Raw genomic sequence first — 17,867 nt, 5'->3', positions numbered from 1 at the left:
CCCTGGTGAAAAGCGTCAACAAATTAGCTGACGCGTCAAATCATACGTCAACACAGTTATAGTTAATTGGCAAGAAGATTTTAAAAAGGTCTAAACAAATTTCTGTTTCTATTGATTTATTTTTTTAATCGCACCAAAAACTCAAGGAACAGAGTAACTATACCTCTTGTTTATGTATGTAGGGCCAGGCCTAGTACAAGCATATGTAACAACAATAGATTATAAATTAATATTATATGGGTGGGAAGAGGCATATTATTATTGCATAATTATAATTTATTGTGTATATGTAATGTTATACGTAGTTTAGTGTATGTCTATCCAGGGAGATTTTACATCTCTCCCTGGTCTATCTTCCTATAGCTGCTCCGATTTTATAGTAGTAGAGCAGTTAACGCCATAAAAATAGCCAAGTTGTGCACTTTATTACCAAAGCATGAAACTTTCCACAAAGTTTCTTTGATGTATATAGATTCAAAATATCGGGGGGTGCCAAGTGTCCAACGTCCGGTATGGCGGCCATCTTGATTTCAAAATGGCCACCATAAAAACAAAAAGTGTTAATATCTTGGCAACTATAAACAGTAGAGACTTGATTCTGGTGTTAAATTGTTCACAAACCACATATTTCTATTTGCTCTAATGAAAAGTTTCGTCCAAAAATGACCGGAAATGACGTTTCTTCCAGTTTGACCTTTGACCTCTTATCTGTATATCTCAGTAACTACTGATTATTTTCAATCGATTTTGGTGTCATTTTGTTCAGAATAAAGACATTTATATTTGTAGTAATGAAACATTTTCACATAAAATGACTGGAAATACAATTTATAACTTTTAACTATGTGAACATACTGTATGTGGTTAAATTGGTATAAATGCACCTAATTTTTTTACCGAAATAAATGACACGGAATTATTATTCTGAATTTTTAACTTTTGATGTGATAGGATAGGCATAAAGTATGACAGATCACTGAGCTCATCTATGCCGACATGTTTGCTAAACTGTTATGTGTCAATCGTTTTTTCGTTGCATCTAAAAAAATGTACTCCATTTTTATGGTAATGGGCCTTTGCTGTAAACCTTTCATCTGAATCCTTTTCCTCGATTTTCTCTAATCATTGATTTTTTAGCAAAATCCGAACTAAATCAGTTCGTAAAAGACATCTCAATATAATTATTCAAGTAATCCTCAAATTAGTGACATGGACCTACAATATACTGTTCTGTACAAGACCTGTTTAGGCATCCACCTGTGGACTTTCACTTTAAAGGTCTTGGTTTCCTAATCATACAAGAAACAATGTCTAATTTAATCAATCAAAGTAGTGGGACCAGACAAAGAAGGGGGTGTAAGACCATCCACAGACAAAGAAGGGGGTGTAAGACCATCCACAGACAAAGAAGGGATTGTAAGACCATCCACATACAAAGAAGAGGGAATAAGACCATCCACAGACAAAAAAGGGGGTGTAAGACCATCCACAGACAAAGAAGGGGGTGTAAGACCATCCACACAAAAAGAAGGAGGTATAAGACCATCCACAGACAAAGAAAGGGGTGTAAGGCCATCTACAGACAAAGAAGGGGATGTAGGACCGTCCACAGACAAAGAAGGGGGTATAAGACCATACACTGACAAAAAAAGGGGTATAGGACCATCCACAGACAAAGAAGGGGGCGTAGGACCATCCACAGACAAAGAAGGGGGTGCAAGACCATCCACTGACAAAGAAAGGGGTATAGGACCACTTACAGACAAATAAGGGGTGTAGGACCATCCACAGACAAAGAAGGGGTGTGACCATCCACAGACAAAGAAGGGGAGAAGACCATCCACAGACAAAGAAGGGGATATAAGACCATCCACAGACAAAGAAGGGGGTATAAGACCATCCACAGACAAAGAAATAAAAATCCACAGACAAATTAAAGGAGTGCAAGACCATCCATACACAAAGGGGTGTATAAGACCATCCACATACAAAAAAGGGGTGTAATACCATCAACGGACAAAGAAAGGGGTGTAATACCATCAACAGACAAAGAAGGGGGTATAAGATCACCCACAGGCACAGAAGGGGTATAAAACCGTCCACAGAAAAAGAAAGGGGTGTAAGACCATCCACAGACAAAGAAGGAGGTGTAGAACCGTCCACAGACAAAGAAGGGGGGTGTAAGACCATCCACCACTGACAAAGAAAGGGGTATAGGACCACTTACAGACAAAGAAGGGGTATAAGACCATCCACAGACAAATTAAAGGAGTGCAAGACCAGCCATACACAAAGAAAGGGGTGTATAAGACCATCCACATACAAAAAAAGGGTGTAATACCATCAACGGACAAAGAAAGGGGTGTAATACCATCAACAGACAAAGAAATGACAGAAATAGGGAAGGGGGAGGGGTTGCAGTTTATGTAAATAGAGGAGGATGTTTTACTTGTAAACTAAGAAATGATTTCATGAAAATGGAGCTTGAGATAGTAGTAATCGAACTTTGTAAACCAAAAACTAAACCAATCATTTTAATAGCATGGTACCGCCCACCAAACTCAAAAATTCAACTTTTAGATATTTTTGAACAAATTTTAGAAGAAAACGAATGTCTAAACAAAGAAATAATAATAATAGGAGATGTCAATTGTGACACACTTTCACAAAACCCTACTTGCTATACACAAAAATTAATGGATATAACTAATAACCATTTTCTAACACAAATTATAACTGAACCGACAAGGATAACAAACCAAAGTAAAACTCTGATTGATCATTTTTATACATCCTTTCCAAACCGAATTTCTTCCTCGGGTGTACTTAACACAGGAAGTAGTGATCATTCAGCTATTTACGCTGTCATTGGTAAAGAAGAAAAACCAAAACATAACCATAAATATAAAACAAAAAGGAACTATAATAACCTTGATGAGGAAAAACTACAAATTGATATGTTAAATGTAAATTGGCATGAAATAACTTCATATACAAATGTGAATGACGCTCTGCAGTTTTTTGAAGACAAGTTTTTACAAATTGTTAATAAACATGTACCTTTAAAGAAAAAACGGGTTCGAAATAAAGATAGTCCATGGCTCACAAAAAATGTAATATTACAAATGCGAAAACGTGACTCAATGAAAAAAAGAGCGAGTAAAGAAAATTGTCCTCAATTATGGAACGAATACCGTGAATTAAAAAACAAAGTAAATTACGATATCAGGAGATCAAAAAAAAATTATTTCTCTGAACAATTAAATACAAAAGATTCCAAAATAATCTGGAAAAACATAAGATATATTGTACCATCTAAGAATAAAAAAAGTGTTATAAATAGTATAAATACAATAAATGGCCTTGAAACAGATTCTTACAAGATAGCTAATACTTTAAATGAGTTTTTTGCAAACATAGGACCTAACCTAGCTAAACAAATTCCTCAATTTGAAAATAACCATGTAAATTATGAATACCCAAATCAAGGTGAAGACAAAATCAATTTCACACTTGTTGACGAGGAATATGTATATAAACAAATTTTATCATTATCTGACAAAAAGGCTACAGGAACTGATGAAATTCCTGCTAAACTAATAAAATTAGCAATCAACTCAATTGTACAACCCATTACATTTTTAATTAATTTATCTCTAAGAACCAGCGACTTCCCAAGTAAATGGAAAAATGCACGAATATGCCCAATTTTTAAAAATGGCGACCGAAGTGAACCATCTAACTACAGGCCAATTTCTGTACTACCAATTTTATCAAAAATTATTGAACGCGCTGTCTTTGACCAACTCTATCCACAAATCAACCCTAAATTATACAATCAACAATCTGGATTTAGGCCAAATTACTCGACATCATCGGCATTAATAAATATAACTGAAGATTGGATTGACAGTATTGAAAATGGTAAATACATAGGACTAATAATGCTTGATCTCAAAAAAGCTTTCGACACTGTTAATCACCAGATACTAATAAAAAAACTACACAATTTTAATTTTGCTAATCATGTTATCAAATGGTTTGAAAATTATTTAACAAATCGTACACATATTACTAATATTAACAATGTTGATTCGGTAAAGTCTAATAGTGTTTGTGGAATCCCTCAGGGATCAATATTAGGGCCCCTTCTATTTATCATGTATATTAATGATCTACCTAACTCAGTTTCTCATGTAAATGTAAGCATGTACGCAGATGACACTGCGTTATATTATGCATCTAAAGACATACACGATATAATAAGCAAAGTAAATACTGATCTAAAACATGTACAACTATGGTTAGCAAGTAACAAATTAAGTCTAAACATTAAAAAGACTGAATATATGATTTTAGGAACACATCAAAAATTAAATAAATTGATTAACATGGATATTAATATTAATATAGACGGTACAAAACTTGAAAAGGTAAATAACTGTAAACATTTAGGTGTTATTATCGATGAAAATTTAAAATGGCATAAACAAATAGATCAGGTGAAAAATAAAGTAATATCAGGTCTGTACTATCTAAAAAAATGCAGCAATATTTTCCCTCAAAATATTCAATCATTAATGTACAAATCTATCATAGCCCACCATTTTGACTACTGCAATGTAGTATGGGGTCGTTGTAACCAAACCCTCAAATATAAACTCCAAGTACTCCAAAATAGAGCGGCTAAAATAATTACACATACATCTAGGTATGACTCTAGCTCACAGGCGCTCAAAGATTTAAATTGGCCTAATTTAGAAGAAAAACAATATTACAACGAAGCAGTCACAATGTATAAAATAATGAATAACTTGACACCATCCTACTTAAGAAACAGATTCTATGAACGCAAACAAACATATAATACTAGATCAAAAGATATTCTAAGTTTACATAAGGCAAACACTGAGTATAAAAAGAAAAGTTTCTCGTATTCTGGCGCAAAGCTATGGAATAGTTTAAATGCTATAAACTCAAATGCAATTACAGCTCCTAATATACATATATTTAAAAAAATGATAAATGACCAAAGATAAAATATACTTGAAACTCTATATTTTTTCATGAAATCTTTTTTTTTTTTTTTTTTTTTTTTTTTTTTTTTTTTGTTGTTTTTGTACTGTAATTGATAACTTGTGTAATAGTATAAATAGTTTTGTAGTAAGTAACGGCCTTGTGAAAAACACCAATATGGTGATTCAAGTGTTGCATCCGTTTTTAAATAAAGTTGTTATAAGGGGGTATAAGATCACCCACAGGCACAGAAGGGGGTATAAGACCGTCCACAGAAAAAGAAAAGGGTGTAAGACCATCCACAGACAAAGAAGGGGGTGTAGAACCGTCCACTGACAAAGAAAGGGGTATAGGACCACTTACAGACAAAGAAGGGGTATAAGACCATCCACAGACAAAAAAGGAGGTGTAGGACCATCGGACCATCCACAGACAAAGAAGGGGATGTAAGACCACCCACAGACAAAGAAGGGGTGTAAGACCATCCACATACAAAGAAGGGATTATAAGACCATCTACAGACAAAGACAGGGGTGTAAGACCATCCACACACAAAGAAAGGGGTTTAATACCATCAACAGACAAAGAAAGGGGTGTAATACCATCAACAGACACAGAAGGGGGTATAAGACCATCCATAGACAAAGAAAGGGGTATAAGACCGTCCACAAAGAAAGGGGTGTAAGACCATCCACAGACAAAGAAGGGTGCATAAGACTATCCACAGACAAAGAAGGGGGTGTAGGACCATCCACAGAAATAGAAGGGGTGTAGGACCATCCACAGACAAAGAAGGGAGTGTAGGACCATCCACAGACAAAGAAGGGGTGTAAGACCATCTACAGACAAAGAAATGGGTGTAAGACCATCCACACATAAAGAAAGGGGTGTAATAATACCATCAACAGACACAGAAGCGGGTAAAGACCATCCACAGACAAAGAATGGGGTATAAGATCATCTACAGACAAAGAAGGAGGGTTAGGACCATATTAACCGAGGAAGAATACAAAAATAAGATGCAATCAAAATAGGCCTACCACTTGGAAAACAATAAATTGTAGAATAACTGTGGCTTAATTGTTGAAATAGAAAGGGTTCTTTGTAAGGTCATTAATAATATATTGATATAAACACGATCATCATACTATATTCATTTGACAATCAAATACAGTCTGTCTCGAAAAGAAGCTCATACTATCACCTTTTCGAGGTTTTACGGTATTCAATAACATGTATGTTATTTCCTCTGTCAAACTATTAAAACTTTTAGCGAATCAGAAGGTGCCAACATCATTGAACTAATGGTACCACCAAGCACAATGTTTACCAATTTTATGTACTATATACAATTTAAGTCCATTAATCATTTAATATAATTACGCCTATCAGGTTAAAGTTCAAAATTAGGTGCACTTTAGACCAACAAAAACCACCTACAGTATATTCACATAATTAAAAATCAATAAATTAATGTCAAAGGTCATAAATTGTATTTCCGGTCAATTTATGTGAAAATGTTTCATTACTACAAATATAAATGTATTTATTCTGAACAAAATGACACCAAAATCGATTGAAAATGACCAGTAGTTACAGAGATATACAAATACAAGGTCAAAGGTCAAACTGTAAGAAACGTCATTTCCGGTCATTTTTAGACGAAACTTTTCATTAGAGCAAATAGAAATACATAGTTTGTGAACAATTTGAGACCAGAATTAAGTCTCTAATGTGTATAGTTGCCAAGATATGAACATTTTTTGTTTTTATGGTGGCCATTTTGAAATCAAGATGGCCGCCATACCGGACGTTGGACACTTGGCACCCCCCGATATTTTGAATCTATATACATCAAAGAAACTTTGTGCCAAGTTTCATGCTTTGGTAATAAAATGCACAGCTCATGTCATTAACTGCTCTACTATAGTGTATACCATTGCTGCGCAACACACCGAGTATAAAAACGCGCGAAAAAGATGGATGGTCAATTAATTAACGTTGAGGGCCCACTCCTAATTTTTCGCCATTTTGCTTTGTACAGCTACCTGCAGATTTTCTAAGCCTATCTTCTGTAATTCTGTAGACATTCTTCACTATTTCAAGGAATGGAGGGGTAAATAGAACATTAAATTTATTTTCCTTATGTTTTATATATTTATCAGTGGCTTCTTTTGTCATGTCAAAACTCAAACTTGTCTATTTCGGTTGAATTTTTAGTAAAATACAATTTGTCATAAATTTGTTTGACTGACTGACTGACTCACTCAGAAAAGGTACACACAGTAAGTGCATGTGTGTGTTTACGTGCCTCGCAGTCAAACAGACGGTGGCCTATAAAAACAGACATTCAGGAATCTTTTGAGTCTATTTTTATTAAATTCTATAAACCATTACAAATGCATTGTTATATTTTCTAGTGTTTTATCAATAAATATCATTACACACGTCATAGTGCTAATTAAAGACACAGTTTGTTTTGATTCCTAGCTGAAGGATTTTCCCTCCTCCTGGCATGCACTGCAGCGTGCGGGGTGCAGTCAGTGGTACTGGTAGGTACTGCTGACAGAGAAACAATAAACGCCACTGGTTACTTACTTGGTTACTTACTTACTTGGTTACTTGGTAGATAGACCCTGTAGTACTTAAGAAAGGGCCCTCAATTTTTCTTTGAAGGACTCTACTGTTTTTGCAGAAATGATATCTTCTGTCAGTACAGTGATATCGGTTAATCAATTTGTTGACCAATCCAACAAAGAAAGTAGTCAGAGCAAAACCCTGTGTCCACCCCCGTTGTATAATTTGTTTGTATCGATGCTGTAGTTTAGTAGAGTAAGTAGTTCGTAATAAATAAATATATCAGTGGCGAATCTAGGGGGGTAAATAGGGTGTCTAGCCACCCCCCCTTAATTCTCAAAAAAAAAGAAAAAAAGATGCAACCTACCGGCGATTGACCGTCGCTAGTCGTGGATTAATCTTTTAATTAAGAAGAGGTAGCCTAGGCCTAGCTAGGCCCTACTAGGCCTAGAGCTAGGGTTAGCATTAATAGTTGTGTAAATAGGCCTACACAGTGAAAGAGCTAAGAGTTCAATTACTACAGTCAACTCTCCCAATACCGGAAACCTTTGGGCCGGCCAAATAAGTCTGGTTTTCCGGAAAGTCTGGTATTCGGAATGTGTTTTTAATGGTAAATATAAATTTGGGACCTTTTGGTCCTCAAAAAAAGTCTGGTATTGGGAGAGTTTCTGGTTTTCAGAGAGTCCGGTATTGGGAGAGTTGACTGTATTATGAATTCAAGAGTTTAAAAAGAAAACGCGATTTAAAATCTTCGGAAAATACCCACAACTGATTTATTTTCAAAACACACGCACTCCTAAAACTACCAGCGTCACGTTGTCTAGTTCACTCATCGTGTGAATACCGACGTCATCACTCTCCAAAAATACACCATTTTCCATTGGTGCGCTCTGGTACGTCCGCGTGTGCAAGCGTTAGCGTGGTATATTTACACCCCTGAGAGTGTAATATCGGGAACTTTTTTTTCGCGCAAGAAGGTTTTTTGTATAATATTATAGTATGCAGTATAAACGAAAAAATAAACGAGAAACATGGTGTTCTTTTATTATTTTATAGGCATAAAATAAACATAAAATGTCTTGTATGTACACGGGACGGTCGAAAAAAAGTATGTGACGTATTTGTTGTTTTTTGATTTGTGTTATAGACACGGCGATTACTGCAATCATTGTATACCAAATTACATTGAGTTATTCACCCGGCTGTAGGGTATATATCTCTGAGGTTAACAGATCACCAAAACACGGTACACAACACATGCACTATAGAGACATTTTCGGAGTAACGCATTACCAAATGTTCATTTTGTTTGAAAGTTTTTTGACCAAAGATTATTATTAGTTCGTCAAAAACGATCCGTACAGTATTTAGGAAGGATTTATTTAAATTTACATTATGTGATATTTGTTATAAAAGTGTGATGGAAACAGTTTCTCTAACCTATTAAACAGTGTGTAAGCTTCTATTTTTTCAAAAATTTTCGGAGCCTCGGGAGGGGGACACCCCCTCCCAATCCCTCCCCCGCTCGGTGCTACGCACCTCGTTTGCCACTTTCGTGGCCACCCCCCACCCCCTCATCAGATCCTAGATCCGCCACTGTATATGTACAGTATCAATATTTAAATTTTTTAAAACACTAAAAAAATACTGGAAGAATCCAAAACTGAGAAAAAGCTTGGAAGTAAAAATAAAATAGAATCAATGTAAAGCATGCAGTAACCATGCCAATATTTGAGGTTTATTTTCCAACTTCCAGCTGTACTATAGAAGCTTAGGCTATTGTAATATTATTGAATACAAATAGGGAATATTTTTATGAGGTTATTATATACATTGAAATCTAAGTTAATATTATCAAGTATAGGAACACATGCAGTCGGATGAAAATGAATAGCATACTAAATAGCATACAGTACTGAAATAAGCAGTGAAATATGTATTCTTCAGATAATAAGTATTTCATAATAATCACAGTCATCAGCAGCACTTACATCCTTCCCTCATTTAAACTTGCTAACTCTTTTAATTTCTAATTTCCTGTCCGTTACAAATCCCTCGCCATGATCATTTATACATTTTTTTTCTAGGTCATTAATGAAATTGTTAATTTTATTTAAAAAGTTGTTAGGCCTAGAAGTTTATACTTTGCATATTGTACTATTTGATGGTATGTCAAGTTAATGTGATCACCCGGAGGAATTGCCTCATACAATACATACAATTGTATACAGTAACCAATATTTTATGTACAGTATTAAAAATATGCTCTTGCCAAAATAAAATAGAGTGTATTATAAGTCTGTATTTGTGGTAGAAAGGATATTGTTATTAATACTGTATGTTTTCAGTAACATATATTTTTAGAATTTAAAAATAAATTTATTGTCAATTTATCTACAGTATTATAAATAGCGTTCTCTAATTTAATCAAATTCAATATTTCATAGATTTTATTGTATTTTATTGTTTTCTTAGTAATTTAGATTACTATATATTAAGAGTTTTTTTATCTGTTGTGTGTTCTATTGTGCAGTTGGTTTGTACTATCTCAAATCAATCTTTATTCATCAATAAAATAAAAATGCAAACAATACTAAGATATAATTTAATAAAACGACCTACGAGGCATTCAAATGAAGACGCTGAATTATTTACAGAAAAATAGATAAAATTAATAAAATGGCTATGATATGAAGCAGAAGAAATATTAAGCAGTGAGGAGAGGAAAATAGAAAAAAAATGGTAAATTTTAAATAATGATTTAGGCAAGTGTTTTTGATTTTATAGAGTGTACTGGAACATTTGATTTTATTATGGTTTTCTTGAAGTTGAAAATTCATGATCTTTAAAAGAGTTGTTAAATAGTGATTTAATAGGGGTTGTGAGTGGGTTATCGATCTCTACCTCCCTAAAATTTATTCAGAGATTGACGCTTAACAATACTGTATTTGTTTGGCCTTCGATTTAACTATTTAGTGAAAACCAGGTTATATTATTACCCTTCTCACATTCACAATAATTGCTTACATAATTTAATTACAATATAGTACTGTATTATGGTATTACTGTACTAGTTATTATTATGTAATGAAATAAAGTAATCCTGTACTGCCAATGTATTATTTCAAAGTGAAAACAGTATGCATGCAGTAACAGTGGTGAAACATTAATACTAACTTTCTCTTGGTTTACTTTAAGTTTTGGTAAACTACTGACTCTGTAGTGTACTGCTTAGACTTCACTATGAGAATGATTGATTAAAAATGATACATACGCGTGTCCTAGCAAACGTGAGTTTACACACCGCGTAATAAATGTCACTGTATGGCGTTTAAGTAACAAAATAAGTTTTGCTTGTCAACTTTATTTTATTTTATTACACCTTATTTATAGAGGGTGACCCTAAACAGCGTATGCTGACAATCAAGGGGCCCTCTTTGATGAGTGACAGTGGCTGTGTGTATACCAGTACACCAGGGCAACCCCCTACTCGTCTCGAAAGATGTACTAGGTTCTTTAAAGTGCACATGAGCCAGATGTGTACACTGGACCTACGGTTTATAGTCCTTATCCGAGAAGACTCGTTCTACAGCCAGAACCATGGAGCGAGTGAGGCTCGAACCCTTAGACTGTTGATTTAATTTGTGGTTAACAGGTTAACACAAGTATGAAATAATAAAAGAAATAAATATGAAAGACTAGGCAAAGTAATTGATGTTTTAGAAAATGTGGGTTTGTGGTTTGAATAATAATTTGAGTTGCATTTTCTCCTTTTTTTTTGCTCTATACTCTTTCAACTTAACCTTTTATGAATTGTTTTTTGTTTTTATAAAAGTGCTTTGGTACTGTATGCATTGCTAAGAAAACAGAGTGAATACATTTGAATGTACAATGGGAAATACGTAGTTTGCTTTTATTAAATTCCTTTTTAACCCTAAAAGATATTTTTATGTGAACAATAGACTCTATATAAAAACCCCAAAATAAGCAAAGGTTCAGAATTTATTTTAAAGAATAGGAAAAGTTTTCTTGTTTCTGCAAGGCTACTATTTTGGTCCAAGTCATTTTGTGTTGACTGAATGAATTTAAAAAGTGTTTCCACAACCGTTATAATAATCTGTTAATTAATCATTTATAAAAATTTGTGAATGTGCTTTAGACAAGTAAATTTATAAACATCTGAAGTGATTAAGTTTAGCACTATAAGTTATCATTTGTGAGTCCTGATTCACTTAGGATCCAGTGGCCATATTTGCTATTCTCACATACAGTACAAGAGGCTAAGGGAAACATTCTCCCTTAAACATTAAAAAAATCTCCTATCTAAGTGAATACAATTAAAGGGAAATACTTAAATATGTATTGAGTTAAGTGAAATGCTTAATATTTTAGAAAAATATCTCACTTAAGTGTGATTGGTGAATACGACCCTTGACTCTGACATTGCTAAATTGAAAACTACAGTTTATATCCGGATATTTGGAAGTTTGTTTGTTCATAGTTGATTCATAATTAGAGCCAACCAAATTGTTTTTAAAATCAAAAGGTGTATTTGTGATCAGTCTGCTGGAAATGTTTATAATTGAGGTGTAAAACATGAAGCATTACTGACTTGTTTCAATTCTGATTTCAATTTAGGAGTCAATAAGCTGGTTACTGAAAATCAATATTGAAATTGATGTAGCAAATTAGCCGTAAACGACACATGGCTCCAAATTATACCGGCTGTTACATTGCATATATAACTACTGTCTATTGTCATCCATTTTACTTATTGAATTAACAACTAACCATATGTTTTTTTCTCTCTACCCCACAGGATCACTACCACGGACATGAATGGCTCGGGAACAAAGGTAAAAATCAATGAATCAATATGTTTGCTATTCAATCTCACTGTTGGGCTTAACTGATGTGAAGCTAGATCAGTCTGTTTTAGTATTCACCCTTCTAAGTCAGTCTACTGTCATCTAGCTGTATTAAGTACTTCTTTTATTTTCATCTCTATTAACTGTTTTCTTCCAGCTTCTAATCATGTCTGATGTAAGTAGCCATTAAGATATATTATTATATGATTATTGTGAACCCTGGTACAACAGTACTATTGAGTTGTCAGGATTACATACTATACTACTACTGCTACCTACGATGCATATCATTATTTGTTGACAGCTGTATAGTACTCAAGTATTGCTGCTGTAGACAGAATATTCTGCTTTCTCATCATGCATTCTGTTTTATTTTCTTTATTTAGTATTAAGTTCCTTAGCTTAGTTTCTGTATCACTTGGCAACCAGGTGTACTTTTAATTGATGGCTAGGCCTTTTCAACAGGTACACATTGTGAATTCAAGTGCAATTGTTTGAAGTGTTTACTGAAGGTAAAGCTATGTGGGCTAACTAAATAGTACCCCTGTCTCCAAACAGAATCTGCTTAAAGAAAGTAAATAACGGCTAAGTACTGGTGTCTATAATTGATGCGATAATAAACTAGGCACCCATAATTGTTCAACATGTTATTTTGAAAGAAATGTCGTTGAATTTAAATTTATGTTAGAAAGGAAAGAAATCAATAAGGATGAGTACAGTAGTACTGTTTCAATATCTTGACCCAAGGATATCAAACAAGGGTCTAGTACACAATGGGTCAAACACACAAGGGGTCAAACACATAATTGGTCAAACAGACAAGGGGTCAAACACAAAGGGTCGAACACAAAGGGTCAAGCACAATGGGTCAAACACACAAGCGGTCAAGCACAAAGTGTGTGAAATTTACAAGTATAACAAACATGTATAATTTACTGTTGTGTTTTATATTTAAATATTAAAAAATTTTTTTAAATTTATCTACAACAGCGAGAAACTTGCCAATTGCATGATAGATACTGTATTGTATTATATGAATCTTAATTTAAGCTTAGAGAGTGGAGTAGAAAGAAGGAGTTGTGAGTTTACTACCCTGACACCAAGTCAATCTCATGGATTTGTGGAAGGCAAGCATGTTAACCACCACAACATATCTATAATGATAGATATGTAAAAATTAATATTATTGACTCAAATTAATTTAAAATGATATTCCTTTTCTTTACTTTCCCAATCTTACTATTTTTTAGTAACATTTGACTCCTTTACGAAAATGATTATTTTATATGATGGTATGTTACATGTGAAGCCTGCCCCCAACTGCTATTGTCCTGGTTGCAAAATGAAAATATTATTGTAACAATTAAATTTGCCTAGTTGTATTGATTAACGTAGGTTGGATCATAGCTTACAATGTATTATTAAGCATGCATCAATACCCCTCACTTCCATTCTTATTATAATCAACGCCTTTTTATAACTCTATGCGACAATTTCATATTTTCTTTATTGATTTACAAGATAATAATTAGTATTTTATTCTTTCATCATTGGCTCTCCCAGTGGCTTTTACTTATTAATAACAATAACAAGGATATATTTATCAAATACAATAAAATGATGATTAGTATTATTGTAAAGTTGTATGAATATTCATGGCAGTAAATTCATGCTAGAGCTACATTCATTAACAACAGGTTTTTTATCATGCTAATTGTTTATGAGTTACTGGTGGTTACAAGATCACAAGGGTATTAAAGTATAAGTTCACTTAAATTTTAATTTAATTTTATTGATTTCGACAAACACATTTATACAAACAAGACAAAAAATAGCTAGATTGCGCCAAGGAGTGACCAAAGAGGCCAACAGCTTCTGTACTGATGTAATTTAAATGTTTTTTGTAGTTTTTAGCAACTTTTGTCACAAGATAGTTTGAATGATCTGTCACTTATTATTGGTCAAACAAAACTTTAATGATTTATTTTTGCATCCAGGATCTAAATCCAAGCATTTTTTAAAATTCTGTCTACACCCTTTTGTTGTCAGTTTATAATTGTAGACTAGCACTAGCAGCTTAATTGAACTGTAGTATTTCTTATGCCATCATCTGTTAGCAGTCACAACATACCCATCAAGTTGTTAACACTCTGCACTCATTTGCTATGCCATCATCTGTTAGCAGTCACAACATACCCATCAAGTTGTTAACACTCTGCACTCATTTGCTATGCCATCATCTGTTAGCAGTCACAACATATACCCATCAAGTTGTTAACACTCTGCACTCATTGTCACGTTTTTGTTGTTTGCTTTCAGAGCATTTTTATTAGGAATCAATATTTTATCACCTCACTACACTTATTTCAGGATATAGTTTTGTTTATTGAATACAAAATCAATCAATTAACTATCAATTTTATCATTAGTTAATTAGCAGACTGACAACTGTTCTGTACTAGTTATATAAACAAAGGGATGTTTTGATTGTACTAATTGATGTCTAATTAACACAATTATTGGTGCTATCAGTGACATATGGTGTAATGGCAGGGTATGGAAGGTGGTTTGTTTTATTTGGTTGGTTGGTTGGAGTGAGGTGGGAAGGGAGTAAAAGTAGTAGTGTTTTGTTGAGGAATGATTGTGAGAGGGTTGAGGGATGATTGTCTCTTTTGCTTGAAGTTTGTTCTCAATTGACATTTGTATCAACCATGTTTGTTAGTGCCTCTTCTGCTTAAAAAAGCCATGTTTTACCAATTTATAAATTCAGTAAATAATATGAGAGTTGGTTTTCCTATTTACAATCCAACCTGCATCAGCATTGTGTAAATAGATATTTTAGGTTGTTTTTGTGGGAGATGCTATTGTTAATTTCCTGGTGAATTTGTTTCTCCTTTTTTGTTTTTTATATGTATGAATGTACGATCCGATATAAAGGAAATAAATGAATAGTATGTAGTTGAGTGACCTAACCCTAATGTTGGTTCTACATTAAGCGTTATAATCCATACATAGGTACATAATACTCTATCCCAATATACACCTACACTACTGTACACATCTTAGGATATCATATTTTCAATACATTAAGGTTTAGCTTGTTTATATTGTTAGATTCAGACATAGAAGGCTGTAATAGTGTAAAGCAAAACAAACAACGTGTTCATGGGAAAATTCAAATGAAACAAACTAAAATAAAAGGTTTGTGTAGATTCCTGGTTTGAATTGATTGTGACTAGTAATATGAGATGTCTGTTTTATTAAACTATTCAAATGATTGTTTTCTGACCCAATTCAACCAGCAAATTTACCAATACTGTATAAGCATCATATTTGCTTCGTTGATATTGCATAGGTAATGACAGTATATATTTCAGAGTGTGATTAAATAAAATGGTGAGCCAAACATACATGTCAACTTAGAGGTTGCTGCTGGCTTTAGGTTTACCAATTTTAACCCCACTATAAATCTCCAACCCCTAAAAAGAAGTATCAATAAAATTGGGTAGAATAGAACGAAACGTAAAATAAGTTGATGTTATGTTGCTTTGCTTGTTGTGGCCTAGGATCAGTTCTAGGCATGATAGACAATACAATTAAGGGCCTAGGATCAGTTGTTCTAGGCATGATACAATTAAGTTCTTTTTAGTGAAAATTATTGGTTTAATGAAATAGTGAGATTTTTTTAAAGTGTCAGATTTTAGGTGTGTGGCATGAAAGCTTGAGATTGGGTAAAAATATAGTGTGAGCCTCACAAGACGTGACATGCATTTAATATTAATATTCACACAAAAATCATGTGACAATCTACAGTGTTGCTGGAGGAACCTTTAGAAACAAGCTTTTGAGCTTATAGTAGTGTTCTGCCATTTTCTAAACACAGTTTTATGTTTCTTGATCACTGTATAATAAGTATGTTTTTAGAGCTATATTATTAGATAATGGTGTACCGTATTTTCCGGAGTATAGGTCGAGACTTTGTGGGAAAATTTTAATTGCAAAATCGGGGGGTCCACTTATACTCCGACCATGCGATTTTTGAAAAAAATCAAGCCGAAAAAATTTGTTCAAAAGCTGTCAGCTGTCAAGGCCTAGCAAGGTCAGTGGCCTATCATCAATCACTCACAGAAGTTTTCAATTTAATAGGCCTACCTACATTGTACAAAATAATACAACTCCAACAAGTACTGGTCAATAAAATATTAATATATCACAAAGACTCATTTTGATGTTAATATTACGCTTTTAAGGTAATTAAGAATAAATAGTTTTTGTTTTATATGCTTCTTATTCACTCGCGAAAACATCGTAACACACACCACAAACGAACTACACGACGTCGGAATGTCCATGCAGCATGTTTGTTATTGCGCGATATTTTCATCTATACACATGCGCAGTTTGTTTGTTTGTAATTACAATTACTGCGCATGTCTATTCATAAAATAAATTCTCCTTAGTCGGACGCGTGTACATTTACAGATAACGCGATTTACAACTACTCGCCTGTACAATTTAATAAGCCTCCTAACGGAAAACTTGTTTAAATTTATTCGAGTGACGCGAAAAAACATTGCTGATGGCAAGTAACGCTACATCGCTGTCATTTATTATAGGCTAGTGAAGACGATGGCGAAGTCGTTGTGGTTTACATAAATAATAATAATAGATTGTCTTATAAATATTATTGATTACACTTTAATAATATAAACAAACAACCGCATTTCATACATTTCTAGCCCTCTTTGAACTTTAAAGTAAGTTGTGTTATTAGCTGATTTTGGGGGTCGACTTATATTCAGGTCATACCAAAATCAACGATATTTTAGGGCAAAGTTGGGGGTCGACTTATACTTGGGGTCCACCTATACTCCGGAAAATACGGTACTACTAGTCAATATTCACAAATCATAGGGACTACTTAATATCAAGTCAGATTTTTTTTTTTTTTTTTTTTTTACCATATTTTAATGAGGGTGATCCATCCAGTAATTGCTGATTATTAGGGACCCTCAGAGGTTCACAAGACAAACATATACATAAGATGCTCTACATAAACGAAAGTGTTATTACAAGTCTTTGGGAGTGGAGTTGTAATTTTGTCCTTAGAAAAAATCCTGACATGTGACGGGACTTGAACCCAGGACCCTTGGTTGGAGTGGTAGCCAAGCATCATAACCACCAAGCCACAATTCCACTCTTGCAGAGGACCCCTATAGAAACAAGAGCGTCTCAATAAAAGACAAAGTACAGTTACAAATATGTCAGTTGATTGGGACATATCATACCAGTATGATTATAATTGCACAGTTTGTTAATTGAGTTAGTTGTAATCTTTATGCTAATGTCTATTAATATGTAATTAAGTTTAATGACTTAATATAAATTGAGTCTGGGGAAAATGAA

General features: G+C 33.7%; 1 protein-coding gene across 3 annotated transcripts in view; it reads left to right on the top strand.

The window, feature by feature from the left end:
• The first annotated feature begins 7,040 nt into the window (after positions 1-7,040).
• Positions 7,041-17,867, top strand: part of LOC140052220 (polypyrimidine tract-binding protein 3-like) — a 44,847-nt gene continuing 34,020 nt past the window's right edge. The window contains exons 1-2 of one of the 3 annotated variants that reach the window (XM_072097681.1): positions 7,041-7,132; positions 12,413-12,449. In XM_072097681.1, coding sequence (XP_071953782.1) covers positions 7,125-7,132; positions 12,413-12,449 — 45 coding nt within the window. In that variant the 5' untranslated portion in view covers positions 7,041-7,124. Of the gene's footprint in view, positions 7,133-12,412; positions 12,450-12,519; positions 12,637-17,867 lie in introns of those variants that run through there. The other 2 variants (XM_072097686.1, XM_072097683.1) reach the window with 2 other exon arrangements.

The sequence above is a fragment of the Antedon mediterranea genome, chromosome 6 (assembly GCF_964355755.1).
Source record: "Antedon mediterranea chromosome 6, ecAntMedi1.1, whole genome shotgun sequence".
In the NCBI taxonomy this organism is placed as follows: domain Eukaryota; kingdom Metazoa; phylum Echinodermata; class Crinoidea; order Comatulida; family Antedonidae; genus Antedon; species Antedon mediterranea.
The sequence above is the reverse complement of the archived record's forward strand: the minus strand, read 5'-3'. Positions and strand labels throughout refer to the sequence as shown.